The sequence below is a fragment of the Salmo salar genome, chromosome ssa20 (assembly GCF_905237065.1).
Source record: "Salmo salar chromosome ssa20, Ssal_v3.1, whole genome shotgun sequence".
In the NCBI taxonomy this organism is placed as follows: domain Eukaryota; kingdom Metazoa; phylum Chordata; class Actinopteri; order Salmoniformes; family Salmonidae; genus Salmo; species Salmo salar.
Window position 1 is genome coordinate 47480614 of NC_059461.1, and position 16358 is coordinate 47496971.

At 42.9% G+C, this 16358-nt stretch overlaps 1 protein-coding gene across 4 annotated transcripts; it reads right to left on the reverse strand.

Moving 5' to 3' along the window:
* Window positions 1-2417: 2417 nt before the first annotated feature.
* Window positions 2418-6829, reverse strand: LOC123723924 (complement C1q tumor necrosis factor-related protein 5). Of its 4 annotated transcripts, none has more exons than XM_045703483.1 (4): window positions 6474-6829; window positions 6101-6194; window positions 3769-4001; window positions 2418-3614 (listed from the first exon to the last, which is right to left on the reverse strand). In XM_045703483.1, the coding sequence occupies exons 3-4, from the start codon at window positions 3992-3994 to the stop codon at window positions 3079-3081; spliced, it is 762 nt and encodes a 253-aa protein (XP_045559439.1). In that variant the 5' UTR covers window positions 3995-4001; window positions 6101-6194; window positions 6474-6829; the 3' UTR covers window positions 2418-3078. The 4 variants fall into 4 exon arrangements, with proteins under 4 accessions (XP_045559439.1, XP_045559440.1, XP_045559437.1 ...); XM_045703484.1 differs by having other exon boundaries at window positions 3769-4004; window positions 6474-6816; XM_045703481.1 differs by lacking the exon at window positions 6474-6829 and having other exon boundaries at window positions 3769-4004; window positions 6101-6365.
* Window positions 6830-16358: the final 9529 nt, after the last annotated feature.

The window sequence follows — 16358 nt, forward strand, 5'->3', positions numbered from 1 at the left end:
TCAGAACCCTCCTTGGTACACTTGGACGTTGTCCCCGAGAGCATTAACAGCCTTAGCGGGGATGACAATGAAGTCTGTTATTTAGCGAAGAGGCCATGGAGTTTGACCTGCCAAACCAGCTCAAGGTTTCTCGAGTGGCACAAAATATTATCAAAGATGAGAACATTACGAGATAGATTTTGATGTGTGTGGAATAATCAAAGATGTTTTGATGATTGTAAGACCACATCGGACCAGTGTTCAGTGTTGATGACATCGGCCAAGTCTTTGGGGAGGGTAGGTTTTTGACTCCAGTGACAATCTATAGAAGGCACCATCACATCACCAAAGGAAACATACTAATTCTACTGTTCCTTGACAGAGGGATATGCATAGATACTGTCAGCAAAGAGCAAAGGCATATCTGAGAACAAGATTCGTCAATCCTAATGGCAAACAAATCGTAGTTATCATATTTGGCAATGACATACAATGTCCAGAGTTCAGTGACAGACTAAGTGATAGAGAATTTTAAGGAGTGTGCACACAATTTTATATATAAATAGTTCAATCTCATAGAATAGTTCCCTTCTCATTCCTGTTTCTGAGTGCAGCACCAATGGACATGACCTGTCCTAAGTGTTCATCTTACTCACACCGGAGACAGGTGTTCACAGTTGGCCCAGGGCCTAGTTCTAAAAGGAAGTGTAGGCCTATCTCTGCTTCAGTTTATCTTACCGTTATGCAGCACACACATTCCATAGTTCCTGAGCCAATGGGAACTATTTAAAAAGCTCTTTCAATGCCCACGCCCACACAGTAGGGCCATGGACTGCTTCAAACTCCAAGATCACCCTTCACTTTGTGATGGATTAAAAGCAGAATAAGAATCTAGGAAAGGATGCATTGCATAAACATTTGTTCATGAATAAGGTGATGAGAGGAGAGTTTATGGGCTGGAGCTGGGCCGGATGAGGAAAATGGAAGTGGGCCATAAGTTAATGTCTTTGTAAATGTAATTTAAACATTTAGCTACTATTGTTATAACCAGCAGGGCACTTCAACCCCTAAAGACTGTTATCTTACATATTCTACCAAGATAAATTGGGTCACAAATTACTTGTGAATTCTTATATTTGAGGCACTTGGTAACAGATGTTCCCTCCAGTTCCCTCCATGTTCCCTCCAGTAACCAATGGGCAAAAATGGTTTTGAATGAGGCACTGCTGTGCTGTGGTGATACAACTCTGCCATCATGTGGACAAAGTGGCTCTCCTTCTCACCATAGGAACAATGAACAAGTTACTCTTACCACTCTCTATCAGTAACCCCAGGCAGGCAATAGATTCAGCTTCATAAAGGTTTTTAAAACACAAGATCTGAATGTGTTGTGATACAGTATCTTTGTATTTTTTTATTTTATTAAGAAAGGGATGAACCTTAGGCAAAGAGTTTCAAAGGCTGTTCCTTTGCTGATCTTGTTCTCTGACTTTCCTGCTCTAGACACTCACCCATGCTTGCTATTTCAATGAATGACATCACTGTCTCATTCATCACTGTTTGGCAGTCTCGCTGTCAGAGAGAGAGAGGGAGAGATTTACAGGGCCTGAACTAATGGAAAAGAGTGACGTGAATAGTGAGAGGAAGATTGATTAACTCTCCGTTCCCTCATTTCTTCAGGACAAAAACTATTAAAGTGTATTTTGGGAACATCATTTTGCCCAAGAGTTTGAGGCAAAGGGGAAAATATGAGTTCCTTGTCTCAAAGTGAGAATATTTAACAGTCAGAGAAGCATTCCACTGGTTTTGGCAGCGCAAGGTAAACAGTGTCTGCCTGTAGCTAAGAGTCTGTCAATGTACTTTAAAGTTTAGATCCCCAATGGTGAAACAGCCACCTCCATGTGCAATATTACAACAACAAAGAAGTTACTGAAATCAAAGCACACTGTTTTTCCCCCTCAGACATCATTGCACGCACAATAGAAGAGCACAATATATGATGCCATTTTTTTTTTTCATCATGCTGCGCGACATCTCACCTTGAAATCAATAACAATAATGCTGGTGGAGCGGCCGTGCCACTACTTCCTCCTACTGTGAGTTTTGCTTTAAGAGAGGAGCCCATGTTTGGTGATGCCATTAGACTGAAGTAAACAGGGGCTTCAGTGGAAAATAAATCCACACTGATACTCTCTTTTCACTTTTTGAGGTCTTCTTGGATAATAAACATTATAATCTTAGAAAGAGAAAATAATACAGTACCATTACACTGGCAGGCAAGCTGTCAGCTTGTCGTTAAATCATAATCATTAATATGTAACCAGGCATATTGTCCTCGTTGAGCACATAGTACCTGATGTCCTCTCTCTTGTGAGTCCTTGTTTGTTGTGTTGCCATAGATGGACTTACCTGGCCACAGTATTAGGTATTAAAGCCAGTCATGAGAGTTGCCATTTTTATTGGTGACATAACTGAGGGTTGCACAGACAGATAAGTTAAAAGATTGTGAAAAGCCTATTTTAGGGCTTCCGTTTGAATACTTTACAACTCGTTTTTTTTGCACAAAATACTGTCTAAGCACCATGACATCAGTCAGTGATGTCACAGTTGGAAGCCCTAAACAGCTCACATACCTGTATGATGCCTTCTTGAATCCTCTTTACCTCTCCACCACTAAACTGGATATATAACCTTCTTATGTTACTAATTCCTACCAACTGCAGGAGCCAACATGTCTCATTTAAACCCCCGTCCTTGTTTATAAAGACAAAAAAACGATGATGCATGTAGATCAAAAACTGTGTAGGGCCACCGTCAGGTCGTCTGTTAAAATGATTCACCATCGCACAGCAGCAGTCAAATGGCTAACCTGAAGCACAGCTGAAAGCACGACAGTTCACCTGATTCATCATCACAACTCATCAGTATGGTATGTGCCATAGCCTACTGCTTAATGTGTTTATGCAATACCAGAGTTTTCTAATAACCTTCTAAAGAGGCCACGAATCATGTAGAATGGCAGTAAATTTGTTTAAAATGTTCAAATATTTTCTGAGGGAGGACCCCCAGCCCCCACACTAAACTTGGTCCCCCCAATGTCTATACCCCTTCGCCCTTGGCAAAGACAGCAGAGTTTTTCCAGTCCGAGTACACAAGGAAGCCAGTGAAAGTGCTGTCAGTCTTAGAGCTGGAGTAGAAACCACTGTACTCTCCCAACGCCATTTGCACCCACACCTGGTCGCCCGGGATGAGGTGCAGCAGCGAGCCTCCGGACAAAGACGCTGGCTTGGGCCAGTTCCCATAGAACTGGAAATAGGACGCCATCGTGTGAGCGTTCTTCATCAGGTCAAACTGCAGGCTGGCCCGGTAGACAGTGGCATGGACCGCAAAGTAGTAGACGCCGGGCACTTTGCAAGTGAAGCGTCCTGTTTCCATGTCGTAGTCGCCCTGCTCGTTGAGTACTACCTTGTCAAAGCGCACAGCGTCTTCTGCCGCCACGGGCTTGGTGCGGCCCTCGGACAACTTGGCGCTGAAGGCTGATTTGGGAGCGATGGCGCACTCCCCTGACTGCCCCCTGTCTCCTTTATCTCCAGGGTTCCCCTGGTCTCCAGTGAGGCCCCTAAAGCCTGTGTCACCTTTAGGGAGAATAGGGAAAAGACACAATGCTGTTACTGTTGTTCATTCAATAACACTTGAACCAACAGTAAACCAATTGAACCAAGGGAAGACTCATGGATCATTATAGTCCACAGTATGTTGTAGAAAGTATGGTGCCCTGATGTGACTTACCTGGCTCTCCCCCGACTCCCTTCTCTCCCTTCTCCCCAGGGGCAGAATCACGCCCGTCCCTCCCATCTCTTCCTGGTTGGCCAGCACCTCCGTGCAACCCAGGGGTGCCTGGGATACCTGGGTGTCCCGTACACAGACTGGGCGGTATCTTGTTGTCTTCTAATTGGTTGGTGAAGTTGACCAGTAGAACGGGGAGGAGGAGGGGCCATAGCTGGAGTGATTTCATTTCAATGCTACTATGTAGAGGAGAGAAACATTCTCTGTCAACATAAAGGAATGGAAAATACATTTTCTACTTGATACTCGTTTCTCTAGAACTGACTTTTCAAGGGGATCCACATAGTGTTCCATCCGTGAGTTTATAAATAGATATGGAGTTCATTGATTTGTTCTGCAGATGAGATGAGAAGCACCATACTGCAAAGGTTACATAAATCACAAGGAAATCTAATAACAAAACACTTGAGCCCATAAATGCTATGTGCTGAAATCAGTGGAAATATCCTTCAAAGAATGATGATATGAAATAAGAGCAGAAAAAGAACCTGTAATATAGTGTAACAGCGGTCATATAGTAGAGATTGAATCAGCTTTTCTTATTGACAGATTCATGCATTGTGAATACAGACGTCCAACTCCTTTCCCGTTGGTCACAGGTCTTGGACTCTCCCTCAACTGGACACATCTAAGAGGAGGGGTCAGATGATCAGGGGAAAGCATGCAACTGGAGAGAGGGAGTAACGGAAATGGAATGACCATCTAAAAAAATAACAGAAGACGCCTCATACCACGGACACAAAGCATTGGGAGTATAGGCCCCCAGTACATTTAATGAGAGCGTACACCTATGGCTGACAGGCATTACACCTTTTAAAGGCTATAAGGGCAATCAGATTATGACCATACCCTATATCTGCTTGTAGCTGTTGGCATCAGTAACGTACACTTCAGTATACTTGTTTTCTCCGTTTTTAAAACAGCTGTTTCACATTGAATGTTAAAGAGAGCAGCGGTGCCAGAATGGAAGCAATCATTATTTACACAGTTCAAAACAAAAGCTCAGTGTTAATCCCTGCTTTCCTTTGGCGTGAGTTCAGGATCATCTTGTCCGTCCCGTGCGTGCGTGCGTGCGTGCGTGCGTGCGTGTGTAAGCCTGAGCGTGTTGAATTGAGGAAGAGAGTGTCTCCGCCCCCTCCTTTAGCAGTGCTGGGAAAGAGAGGAGCCAGCTGTGAGAGACTGACTGACAGCATGTCTACAGACTAACACTGTTGGCTACCATGGGACCGCAACACAGGACAAGCCTCAAAAGGCCTGAACATACAGACACTGGGAACGACAGGGCATGTCTCCAGAGAACCTCACAATCAATTTGCTGATCGCAAGAGTGGACCCAGTGGTAGAGAGCTGTGCAACTTGATCACACAACAGTATGCTCACATTGAACAATTGAAATCACTACCACAGAATATGCCCATATTCAAACATCCGTTTTAGACATACCATAGAACAATCGTCGAATAAGGACTTCCAGCGTGTAGTGTGCTCACTACAAGCAAATATTACTTTAAGGCCAGAAAAGACCTTGAAATCCTCAATGCACTGTCTTCCAGGTTATTTTCAGCTCACTGCCACCCTTGTGAGTCAGTGGTATATATTTCAGCCTCAGCTGCTGTATTCTTTATGGCAGCATTTAAAGACCTGTACAGAGCAGAGAGGGCTGGCTTGTGGAGAAACTAGCCAAAAGCTGTGTCAGCATTCTGAGGAAGAACAGACAGACAGGATAAACACTGGAATCTGAGACGCTGCAGACCTCTGTATCCCTATCCCTTATAATGACCACAAACTCCCTTTTTTTTTGCGTGGGAGTACAATATGCAAAGTACAGTAATACATCGGTATGTATTGTTGCAACTTTCTGAGCAACTAACCATCCAATAACATACAGGGGACGTTAGCAGTATCACAAAGAATCCCAGTATAACACGTTTCTGATAAGGATAGCAGCAGTTTTATCACTGGTTAGAAAAAAATGTATGCTATTTCAATATGATAGCCAGTGTGACGAATAGGCTACATTATTTGTTACTTCAATAAAACATTTATATTCCAATTATATAGGAATTCATCAACACATTTGCAAAACAAAATTAGTTGCCTATGAAATATACACTCCTCCATTCCTTTACTGACTGTTTGCGTGGCAGCAAAAGATTCTCAATGTAAAATATATTATTTTCCTTATTGTAGATCATGTTGAGCCACCCCTACTCACAGCAGACAGCAAACATATACAACTATTTTCAATCAGGTATTATTTGAAAATAAAGTTTACCAGTCAACGTCCAAAAGTCCTTAGGAGCAGCAGTCTTTGCCTTGTGCTGAAGTGAAAACAGTCAAAGTTATCTTTGCTGCTTCAGCCAAAGAGCCTGGGAAAAGAGGAGAACTCTCAGCCTTGAAAGGAAACGGTAATGAAAGCAAATTAGAAAGAGGGAGGGAGGGTGGGAGACAGAGAGGAAAATATAGTGAGAGTAGGAGGGAAATATTTGAAGTCTCCCCAGCACAAATAATAAAGAGGAAAATAAGTCTTCAATAAGTCAAACAACAAGATCAGGATCAAAACAAGAGAGATGTTGAGAAATCAGGAAAGCGAGGGAGTGGGGAAAAGGAGGTGCAGTGAGGATAACAAAGGTTGGCAGATTACATACGATTTAAAGATTTGAGACTGGAGGAATTTCTTTCCCAAACATAAACAGTGGGAGAAGATCAAGGGGTTGTGGTCACTGGTCAGGGATATGTATCCACGATACACTGAGTCAAAGTCCTGGAAAACTCGAGCAATACTGTATACTGCTGTTACAGCCTACGCGTCATATTGGCCTTCGAATCAGAGGATTCTAAATTATTAGCCTTAACGCTGAGACAGTTGATCAGTTTTGCGAGAGTAAAGACACAGGGAGAGACTTGAAGTTATGCTATGTTATCTTAGAGTGAAGCAACATTTTTCTTTCTTCTGATTTTCTCCCGAAATTTAAACAATAGAGACTTCGGCTGGAGTCCTCTCCTCGTAGCAGTTTTAAGCTGATTGAGGAATGTGAAATAAACATCCCACATCTCACTTAACTGTTTGCAGCCACTCTTAAAGAGGATGTGACCTATTTTACTGAACTATCACTCACTTTGATCGCTGTCTCTCCATGCACACCAGCATGTGTGTATCCCAAAATTCTGCAACAGCGTTTACAAAAGACACCACCTTAAGTTAGTAGTATGTCACTGATGACACCGCTACAGGTACAGACTACATTGGTGGGACTGTTGAGGCTTGGTCACATTTAGGGTGGAACCTCCATGTTTCTACACATAGGTTTGGTTTGGTATTTTACACTACAGCACTGTTTTATGGGACATTGGCCAAGAAGGGGTTGGCAATGGCTCTTTGAAATCCGAAACCGTGACTTTTCCTTTTCACTCTTTAGGCAATTAAACTGTTTCACAGAGGACTTCACAACCCTCGTGTTGAGCTCAGTAGCCATAACTGCACTCAGGTGGAGCAGATTTATGCATGGTTTCAATTACCATTAGAAATATAAGCACATTTTGTCCCCTGCTCAATAACGGCCTGTTAAAACGGCAAACTATTACAGAGGCACTTTCAGATACAGCAGTGGTTTCTTTTTTTTATGTCCCTAGATCAAGGTTCCCCAACTTGCCCTCGAGCCAAATAATTGTATTTTCAATTTTTATTGCAAATAAAGAACAGAAGAAAATCTGATCAAGTGATTTTAATTTTGTGAATCTGTTCCAAAGTATTCCCACACATAACAGAGAGATTTACAGTATGTGATCGTTTACAAATGTAAGCCAGGTTTGAAATGTTTTGGTCAAATAGTATATCTGTTTGAGCTTCTTACAGTCAATTTGCAGTCTACAAATTATTTGTAATTATCTTTTTATGCTGTCATTATTTCACAAGACCACCTGGGTATAATATGTCAAATGAAGGTATACTGAACAAAAATATAAATCCCATGTTTCATGAGCTGAAATAAATTAGCCCAGAAATTGTCCATACACACAAAAAGCTTATTTAGCTCATATTTTGAGCACAAATGTGTTTACATCCCTGTTAGTGAACATTTCTCCATTGCCAAGATAATCCATCCACTTGACAGGTGTGGCATATCAAGAAGCTGATTAAATAGTGTGATCATTATACAGGTGCACCTTGTGCTGGGGACAATAAAACCATTTTTGTAAAAGGTATTTCTGACCAACAGATGCATATCTGTATTCCCAGTCATGTGAAATCCATAGATCAGGGCCTAATGCATTTATTTCAATTGACTGATTTCCTCATATGGGGACTGTAACTCAGTAAAATCTTAGACATTGTTGCATATTGCATTTATATTGTTGTTCATTACAGATCAGGTGTGCTTGATTCATCTTAGTTTGCCATTTGTGACAATTCCAATGTTTCCATTGTACTACCAGGCAAATGAATTAGCGTGCAGATCAAGTATTTGAATCAACCCCTGTCTCTTATTCTCTCTAGTCAATCACCATACCAACATATTGGCACTTGCCGGTAATAAAATAAACCATGCCTTGAGCGTGTTAAAGGCCAAGGTCAGGTAAGATTTCTTGCTGTTCAGTTGTCATTTCATAGGGTTCTATTACACCAAGGACCAATAAATAACCAGGTGGTTTATCCATCCAAACAAGAGCCTGCTACCTGGGGTCCATTTCATCTCAATTGAAGAGTGGCTCTGGTTATGTATACAAGCTAAAGTTAGTGATTAGTGGCTACGGCCATAGAGGTGCCTGTATAGTATTATTATTCTATGCCTATAGCTCTGGCTCTGTGCAGTATACAAACCAGAGTACTTACAGAAGGTCATTTGAGTGAACTGTCTGGTTATGTGAAGTGTCTGTACCTGTATTTTCCATCCGGTCTGTTTATTTCTCTTGATAAGTCTGCAGATCAATTCCTTCCTTTCATCCTGCAACTCGCTAATCTTCATTGCGTTGCTCTCTCTCTCTGCTCTGTCTTTGAGCATCTCTCGCCCTCTCCACACACGGTCTCACATCCCCCAGGTTCTATCTTACATTCTATAGTATTTTTCTTTCCCAGCTCTATCAATGCCTCCTTGTATTCTTCCTTCTCTTCTTCCAAAATCTCTCACCTGACCTTCTTCTCCATGGACCCTCTCTCTCTCTACCTCTCCTTTTCTATTTCCTCCTTGATCCTCTCTTTCTTCACAGTCTCCTTAATCTTCTCATTCAACCCTTCATCAATCTCTTTGTCTTCGTCTCCTCCATTCTCTCAATCCACTCTGACTAGTCAAATAAAATAAAATAAAATGTTATTTGTCACAATCACATGGTTAGCAGATGTTAATGCGAGTGTAGCGAAATACATGTGCTTCTAGATCTGACAGTGCGGTAATATCTAACAAGTAATCTAACAATTCCCCAACAACTACCTAATACACACAAATCTAAAGGGGTGAATAAGAATATGTACATGTAAGTATATAGATGAGCGATGGCCGAGCGGCATAGGCAAGGTGCAATAGATGGTATAAAATACAGTATATACAGTTGATGTCGGAAGTTTACATACACTTAGCCAAATACATTTAAACTCAGTTTTTCACAATTCCTGACATTTAATCCTAGTAAAAGTTCCCTGTCTTCGGTCACTTAGGATCACCACTTTATTTTTAGAATGTGAAATGTCAGAATAATATTAGAGAGAATGATTTATTTCAGCTTTTATTTCTTTCATTACATTCCCAGTGGGTCAGAAGTTTACATACACTCAATTAGTATTTGGTAGCATTGCATTTAAATTGTTTAACTTGGGTCAAACGTTTTGGGTAGCCTTCCACAAGCTGGTGTAACAGAGTCTGGTTTGTAGGCTTCCTTGCTCGCACACACTTTTTCAGTTCTGCCTACAAATATTCTATAGATTGAGGTCAGGGCTTTGTGATGGTCACTCCAATTCCTTGACTTTGTTGTCCTTAAGCCATTTTGTCACAACTTTGGAAGTATGCTTGGGGTCATTGTCCATTTGGAAGACCCATTTGCGACCAAGTTTTAACTTCTTGACTGATATCTTGAGATGTTGCTTCAATATATCCACATAATTTTCCTACCTCATGATGCCATCTATTTTGTGAAGTGCACCAGTCCCTCCTGCAGCAAAGCACCCCCACGCTTCACGGTTGGGATGGTGTTCTTCGGCTTGCAAGCCTCCCCCTTTATCCTCCAAACATAACGATGTTCATTATGGCCAACAGTTCTATTTTTGTTTCATTAGACCAGGGGACATTTCTCCAAAAAGTACGATCTTTGTCCCCATGTGCAGTTGCAAACCATAGTCTGGCTTTTTTATGGCGGTTTTGGAGCAGTTGCTTCTTCCTTGCTGAGTGGCCTTTCAGGTTATGTCAATATAGGACTCGTTTTACTGTGGATATAGATACTTTTGTACCCGTTTCCTCCAGCATCTTCCCGAGGTCCTTTGCTGTTGTTCTGGGATTGATTTGCACTTTTCACACCAAAGTACGTTCATCTCTATGAGACAGAGCGCGTCGCCTTCCTGAGCGGTATGACGATTGTGTGGTCCCATGGTGTTTATACTTGCATACTATTGTTTGTACAGATGAACGTGGTACCTTCAGGCATTTGGAAATTGCTCCCAAGGATGAACCAGACTTGTGGAGGTCTTGGCTGATTTCTTTTGATTTTCCCATGATGTCAAGCAAAAAGGCACTGAGTTTGAAGGTAGGACTTGAAATACATCCACAGGTACACCTCCAATTGACTCAAATGATGTCAATTAGACTATCAGAAGCTTCTAAAGCCATGACATCATTTTCTGGAATTTTCCAAGCTGTTTAAAGGCACAGTCAACTTAGTGTATGTAAACTTCTGACCCACTGGAATTGAAAACAATGGAAACAATTGTTGGAAAAATTACTTGTGTCATGCACGAAGTAGATGTCCTAACCGACTTACAAAAACTATAGTTTGTTAACAAGAAATGTGTGGTGGTTGAAAATTAGTTTTAATGACTCCAACCTAAGTGTATGTAAACTTCCGACTTCAATTGTACATGTGATATGAGTAATGTAAGATATGTAAACATTATTAAAGTGCCATTATTTAGAGTGCATTGTATAAAGTGACTAGTGATCCATTTATTAAAGTGGCCAGTGATTGGGTCTCAATGTAGGCAGCAGCCTCTCTGAGTTAGTGATTGCTGTTTAGCAGTCTGATGGCCTTGAGACAGAAGCTGTTTTTCAGTCTCTCGGTCCCAGCTTTGATGCCTCTGTACTGACCTCGCCTTCTGGATGGTAGCGGTGTGAACAGGCAGTGGCTCGGTTGGTTGATGTTGTTGATGATCTTTTTGGCCTTCCAGTGACATCGGGTGCTGTAGATGTCATGGAGGGCAGGTAGTTTGCTCCTGGTGATGCGTTGTTCAGACTGCACCACCCTCTGGAGTGCCTTGCGGTTGAGGGCGGTGCAGTTGCCGTGCAAGGCTGTGATACAGCCTGAGAGGATGCTCTCGATTGTGCATCTGTAAAAGTTTGTCAGGGTTTTGGGTGACAAGCCAAATTTCTTCAGCCTCCTAAGGTTGAAGAGGCGAAGTTGCGCCTTCTTCACCACACTGTCTGTGTGAGTGGACCATTTCAGTTTGTCTGTAATGTGTATGCCGAGGAACTTAATACTTTCCACCTTCTCCACTGCTGTCCCTTCGATATGGATAGGGGGGGTGCTCCCTCTGCTGTTTCCTGAAGTCCACGATCATCTCCTTTGTTTTGTTGACTTTGAGTGAGATGTTGTTTTCCTGACACCACACTCCGAGTGCCCTCACCTCCTCCCTGTAGGCTGTCTTGTCATTGTTGGTAATCAAGCCCACTATTGTTGTGTTGTCTGCAAACTTGATGATTGAGTTGGAGGCGTGCATGGCCACGCAATCATGGATGAACAGGGAGAACAGGAGGGGGTTGAGTACGCACCCTTGTGGGGCCCCAATGTTGAGGGTCAGCGAAGTGGAGATGTTGTTTCCTACCTTCACCACCTGCGGGGGCCCGTCCGAAAGTCCAGGACCCAATTGCCTAGGGCGGGGTCAAGACCCAGGACCTCCAGCTTGATGATGAGCTTGGAGGGTACTATGGTGTTGAATGCGGAATGTAGTCAATGAACAGCATTCTTACATTCTTACATTCTTATTCCTTTTGTCCAGATGGGATAGGGCAGTGTGCAGTGTGATGGCGATTGCTTCGTCTGTGGACCTGTTGGGGCGGTATTCAAACTGAAGTGGGTCTAGGATGGCCGGTAAGGTGGAGGTGATATGATCCTTGACTAGTCTCTCAAAGCACTTCATGATGACAGAAGTGAGTGCTACGGTGCGGTAGTCATTTAGTTCAATTGTCTTTTCCTTCTTTGGTACAGGAACAATGGTAGCCATGTTGAAGCATGTGAGGACAACAGACTGGGATAGGGAGTGATTGAATATGTCCTGTGGCAAACCTCTTCAAAATTAGGAGCGTTTGTCACAAATTAAGTGGGAAACTGTCACCAAAGTCAGCCCAGAATGAAAGTTATTTCGAACATGACAGTACCTGTGTGTTTGTTTCGCTGTCCTGGTCCACCCAGGCCGCAGGTAAGGTCAAGGATAGCAGGGTTCGGTACACAAATCTGGTTCTCGGTAGGTCCAGGTCTAAACGCCAACAGGTAAGTCCAAAACAGTCCAGCTCGTACACGGTAAATCCAGCCAATGTAGATTGTCTCTTTCTCTATGGTTCATAGATCCTTCCCGCCCTCTCTCTCGCTTCCTGGTTTTTCTTGACCTTTTATCTGTGGGTCGGCTCCACCTTCTGAGGGTTCCCCTTGCTTCTGGGAATTGTAGTTTTGGCAGTCGGCCATTTTGTGATCTGTAGTTCTGATCGGGGTGGCCATTTTAGTGATCGGGCAGAGCCCGTTTATTAGTTCTGCCCTCACATATCTGCCATTTATCACATTTACATTACATTTAAGTCATTTAGCAGACGCTCTTATCCAGAGCGACTTACAAAATGGTGCATTCACCTTATGATATCCAGATATGATATCACTCGACCCCCTTCTTTGCCACAGTCCGTAAACACACGAGCCAGCTGGTCTGCACATGCTCTGAGGACACGGCTAAGGATGCCGTCTGGGCCAGCAGCCTTGCAAGGGTTAACACGTTTAAATGTTTTACTCATGTCAGCCATGGAGAAGGGGGGGCGCAGGCAATGTTAGCGGGCCGCGACGGTGGCACTGTATTATCCTCAAAGCAGGCAAAGAAGGTGTTTAGTTTGTCTGGAAGCGTGACGTCAGTGTTCGTGACGTGGCTGGATTTCTTTTTGTAGTCCGTGATTTCCTGTAGACCCTGCCGCATACGTCTCGTGTCTGAGCGGTTGAATTGCGACTCCACCTTGTCCCTGTACTGGCATTCACTTGTTTGATTGCCTTGCGGAGGGAATAGCTACACTGTTTATATTCAGACATATTCCCAGACCTCTTTCCATGGTTAAATGTGGTGGATCGGGCTTTCAGTTTTGCGCGAATGCCGCCATCCATCCACGGTTTCTTGTTAAGGTAGGTTTTAATAGTCACAGTGGGTACAACATCTCCAATACACTTCTTTATAAATGCACTCACCGAGTCGGCGTATAGGTCGATGTTGTTCTCTGAGGCTGACCGGAACATATTCCAGTCCGCCTGTTCAAAACAATCTTAAAGCGTGGCTTCCAATTGGTCGGACCAGTGTTGAATGGTTCTCGTCAATGGTACATCCTGTTTGAGTTTAAGACGGAAGGAGCAAGATGGCGTCGTGGTCGGATTTGGGAGGGCGGGGAGGGCTTTGTATGCATCACGGAAGTTAGAGTAGCAGTGGTCAAGGGTGTTGCGCATGCGCGTAGCGCAATCAATATGCTGGAAGAATTTAGGTAGACTTGTTCTCAAATTTGCTTTGTTAAAATCCCCAGCTACAATAAATGCAACCGCAGGATGTATGGTTTCCAGTTTGCATATAGTCCAGTGAAGTTCCTTGATGGCCGTCTTGGTGTCTGCTTGAGGGGGAATATACACAGCTGTGACTATAACTGAGGTGAATTCTCTTGGTTGGTAAAATGGCCGGCACTTGATTGTAAGGAATTCTAGATCGGGTGAGCAGAAGGACTTGAGTTCCTGTATGTTGTTATTATTACACTATGAGTTGTTAATCATAAAGCATACACCCCCACCCTTCCTTTTCCCAGAGAGGTGTTGTTCTCTGTCGGCGCGATGCATGGAGAAGACCCGGTGGCTGAACCGATTCATCTTCCACTTCTCTTCCAACTCCACCTTTATCCGCTTCACCTCCTTCTCCTTCATTTCCCTCCTCTCTCTCAACCTCCTCAAGTTTAAAAAGATCCAACTCTTTCTCTTTCTTGTCCTCACCCTCTCTACTTACATCTTCTCCTCCATATTCAGCTTCACACACTCCACCTCGTCATTCCATTTCTCAAACTACTCCATATCTCCACTTTGTTCTCCCTTCTTTTCTCCCTCTCTTTCGCCTCTTTCATCTTCTATCCCTCCAACTCCTTTCTTCACCTCCACCTTTGCCTTCTCTTCCACATCAGTTTTCATTCTGACCATCTCCTTTTCTTTCTTTTTAATAATTTCTCCTGTTCTTGTCATTTTCTTCCATCTCTCATCCAGTCAACCTTTCCACTATTTTATTCCTCTTCAACTTCTTTCTCCCTGTTCGACTCCAACTTTTCTCCAGTTTCTCTTTCTGTCTATCCAGACCCATGTCTTTCATAACGACCTCCTCCCGCTTGTTCTCCACTTCATTGTCCTCCTTCCTCACCCTCTGTTTGTCCTTCTCTGCATTGCCTCCTCTTTCCTCTCAATCTCCCCTTCCCTCTTATTTTCCTCCTTTGTGCTCTCTTATCCCATCTCTTTTATTTCGATCTTCTCTCCCTCCTGGATTTTCTCCAGCAGTCCATAGAGAACTTTCACAGTCTTTCTTCATCTCTGCATCCACACTCTCCTTAACTCGATCTCTCTATTTCTTTCCCCCAGCTCTCTCACTCCATCTGAGGAGCTGACTGGAAAAGCAATGAGTATGTGAATTAAGCTTTAAAGGTAGAGGCACACTAGTATCAGTGGGGTGATCTGGTTAGCTGATCTGAGGAATCCCAGGTCTGGGAGAAGAATATCTAGTGAAATGTGATCTGCTCAATAAGAGGGCTGCTAGCAGGAACGTATCTGAGGTGCCACCTGTGGTTGTGTCCTGGAGCACTAAACCCAAAACACTGTCTATTATTTCTATAAAACAAACTGCTTCTCAGTTGACCAAATATGGTTATCTGCTACTGCACGTTTGGAACTTGCATTACAATTGAAGTATTTATGACCTAGATTTGTATTCTGAATTGACAACTTCATTTTGGCTTTGTTATGGTTTGGGTTACCCTGCTGCCTTCAAAATAGGTTATGTGAACTGAGGAAATCAAGTTGAGTTTGCAAACTAGATAAACTTCATACGTCCCACATCAGTGGGATACACTTTTTACAATAGGGTACTATGGGGTTCATAAACATAGAAATTGAGAACTGAACAGATCTGGCCACAGTTTCCCAAAAGCATCTTAAGGCTAAATTCATCATTAGAACCTTTGTAGGGGCAGTGTTCAATCTCCGAGCTGTTTCCCAAAACCATAGTTACTAAAAGTGCACTTAAACTCTCGATATATACACCGACTGCCTCGTAAAACGGCTAAGTGTGTTGTTAGATGTGTTCTTTCCCTATCGCGTCACTTTATACACAGAAGATCTCCGCTAAACATAAACAGCTCTATTCTATCTGCCTCTCTGTGACCGATAACTTCAGAACGAAGTTGACTACAAATACAAAGTTGCCAATGTCTTTGCAACTGAACAAGCGAAGGTTAAAAAGAAAAAAAAATGGTCCTATAGGCACTGAGCATACAAAACATTATGAACACCTGTTCTTTCCATGACAGACTGACCAGGTGAATCTAGGTAAACGCTATGATCCCTTATTGTCACTTTTAAACTCCACTTCAATCAGTGTAGATGAAGGTGAGATAGATTTTTAAGCCTTGAGAAAGGGATTGTGTGTGCACCATTGTGGGTGAATGGCAAGACAAAATATTTAACTGCCTTTGAACGGGGTATGGCAGTAGGTGTCAGGTGCACCGGTTTGTGTCAAGAACTGCAACGCTGCTGGGTTTTTCACGCTCAACAGTTTCCCGTGTGTATCAAGAACGTTCCATCACCGAAAGGACATCCAGCCAACTTGACACAACTGTGGGAAGCATTAGTCAACATGGGCCAGCATCCCTGTAGAACGATTGACAGTTTGTAATCTATGCCCTGACAAATCGAGGCTTTTCTGAAGGCAAAAGGGGGTGGTGAAACTCAATATTAGGAAGGCTTTTTTAATGTTTTGCACAGTGCATTTCAAAGATATGAAGATAGAAATCAACTTCAGTCAATTTAGTAATTTGTAGGGTACTGTCTATATTTTGCCTGAATATTTT

What these genes read in the sequence shown, in the direction of transcription:
- LOC123723924 (XM_045703483.1), bottom strand. Translation starts at nt 3,994, where the DNA reads ATGAAATCACTCCAGCTATGGCCCCTCCTCCTCCCCGTTCTACTGGTC. An exon ending in GGGAGTCGGGGGAGAGCCAG is followed by an intron (nt 3,615 to 3,768) that starts GTAAGTCACATC and finishes TTCTCCCTAAAG; the next exon opens with GTGACACAGGCTTTAGGGGC.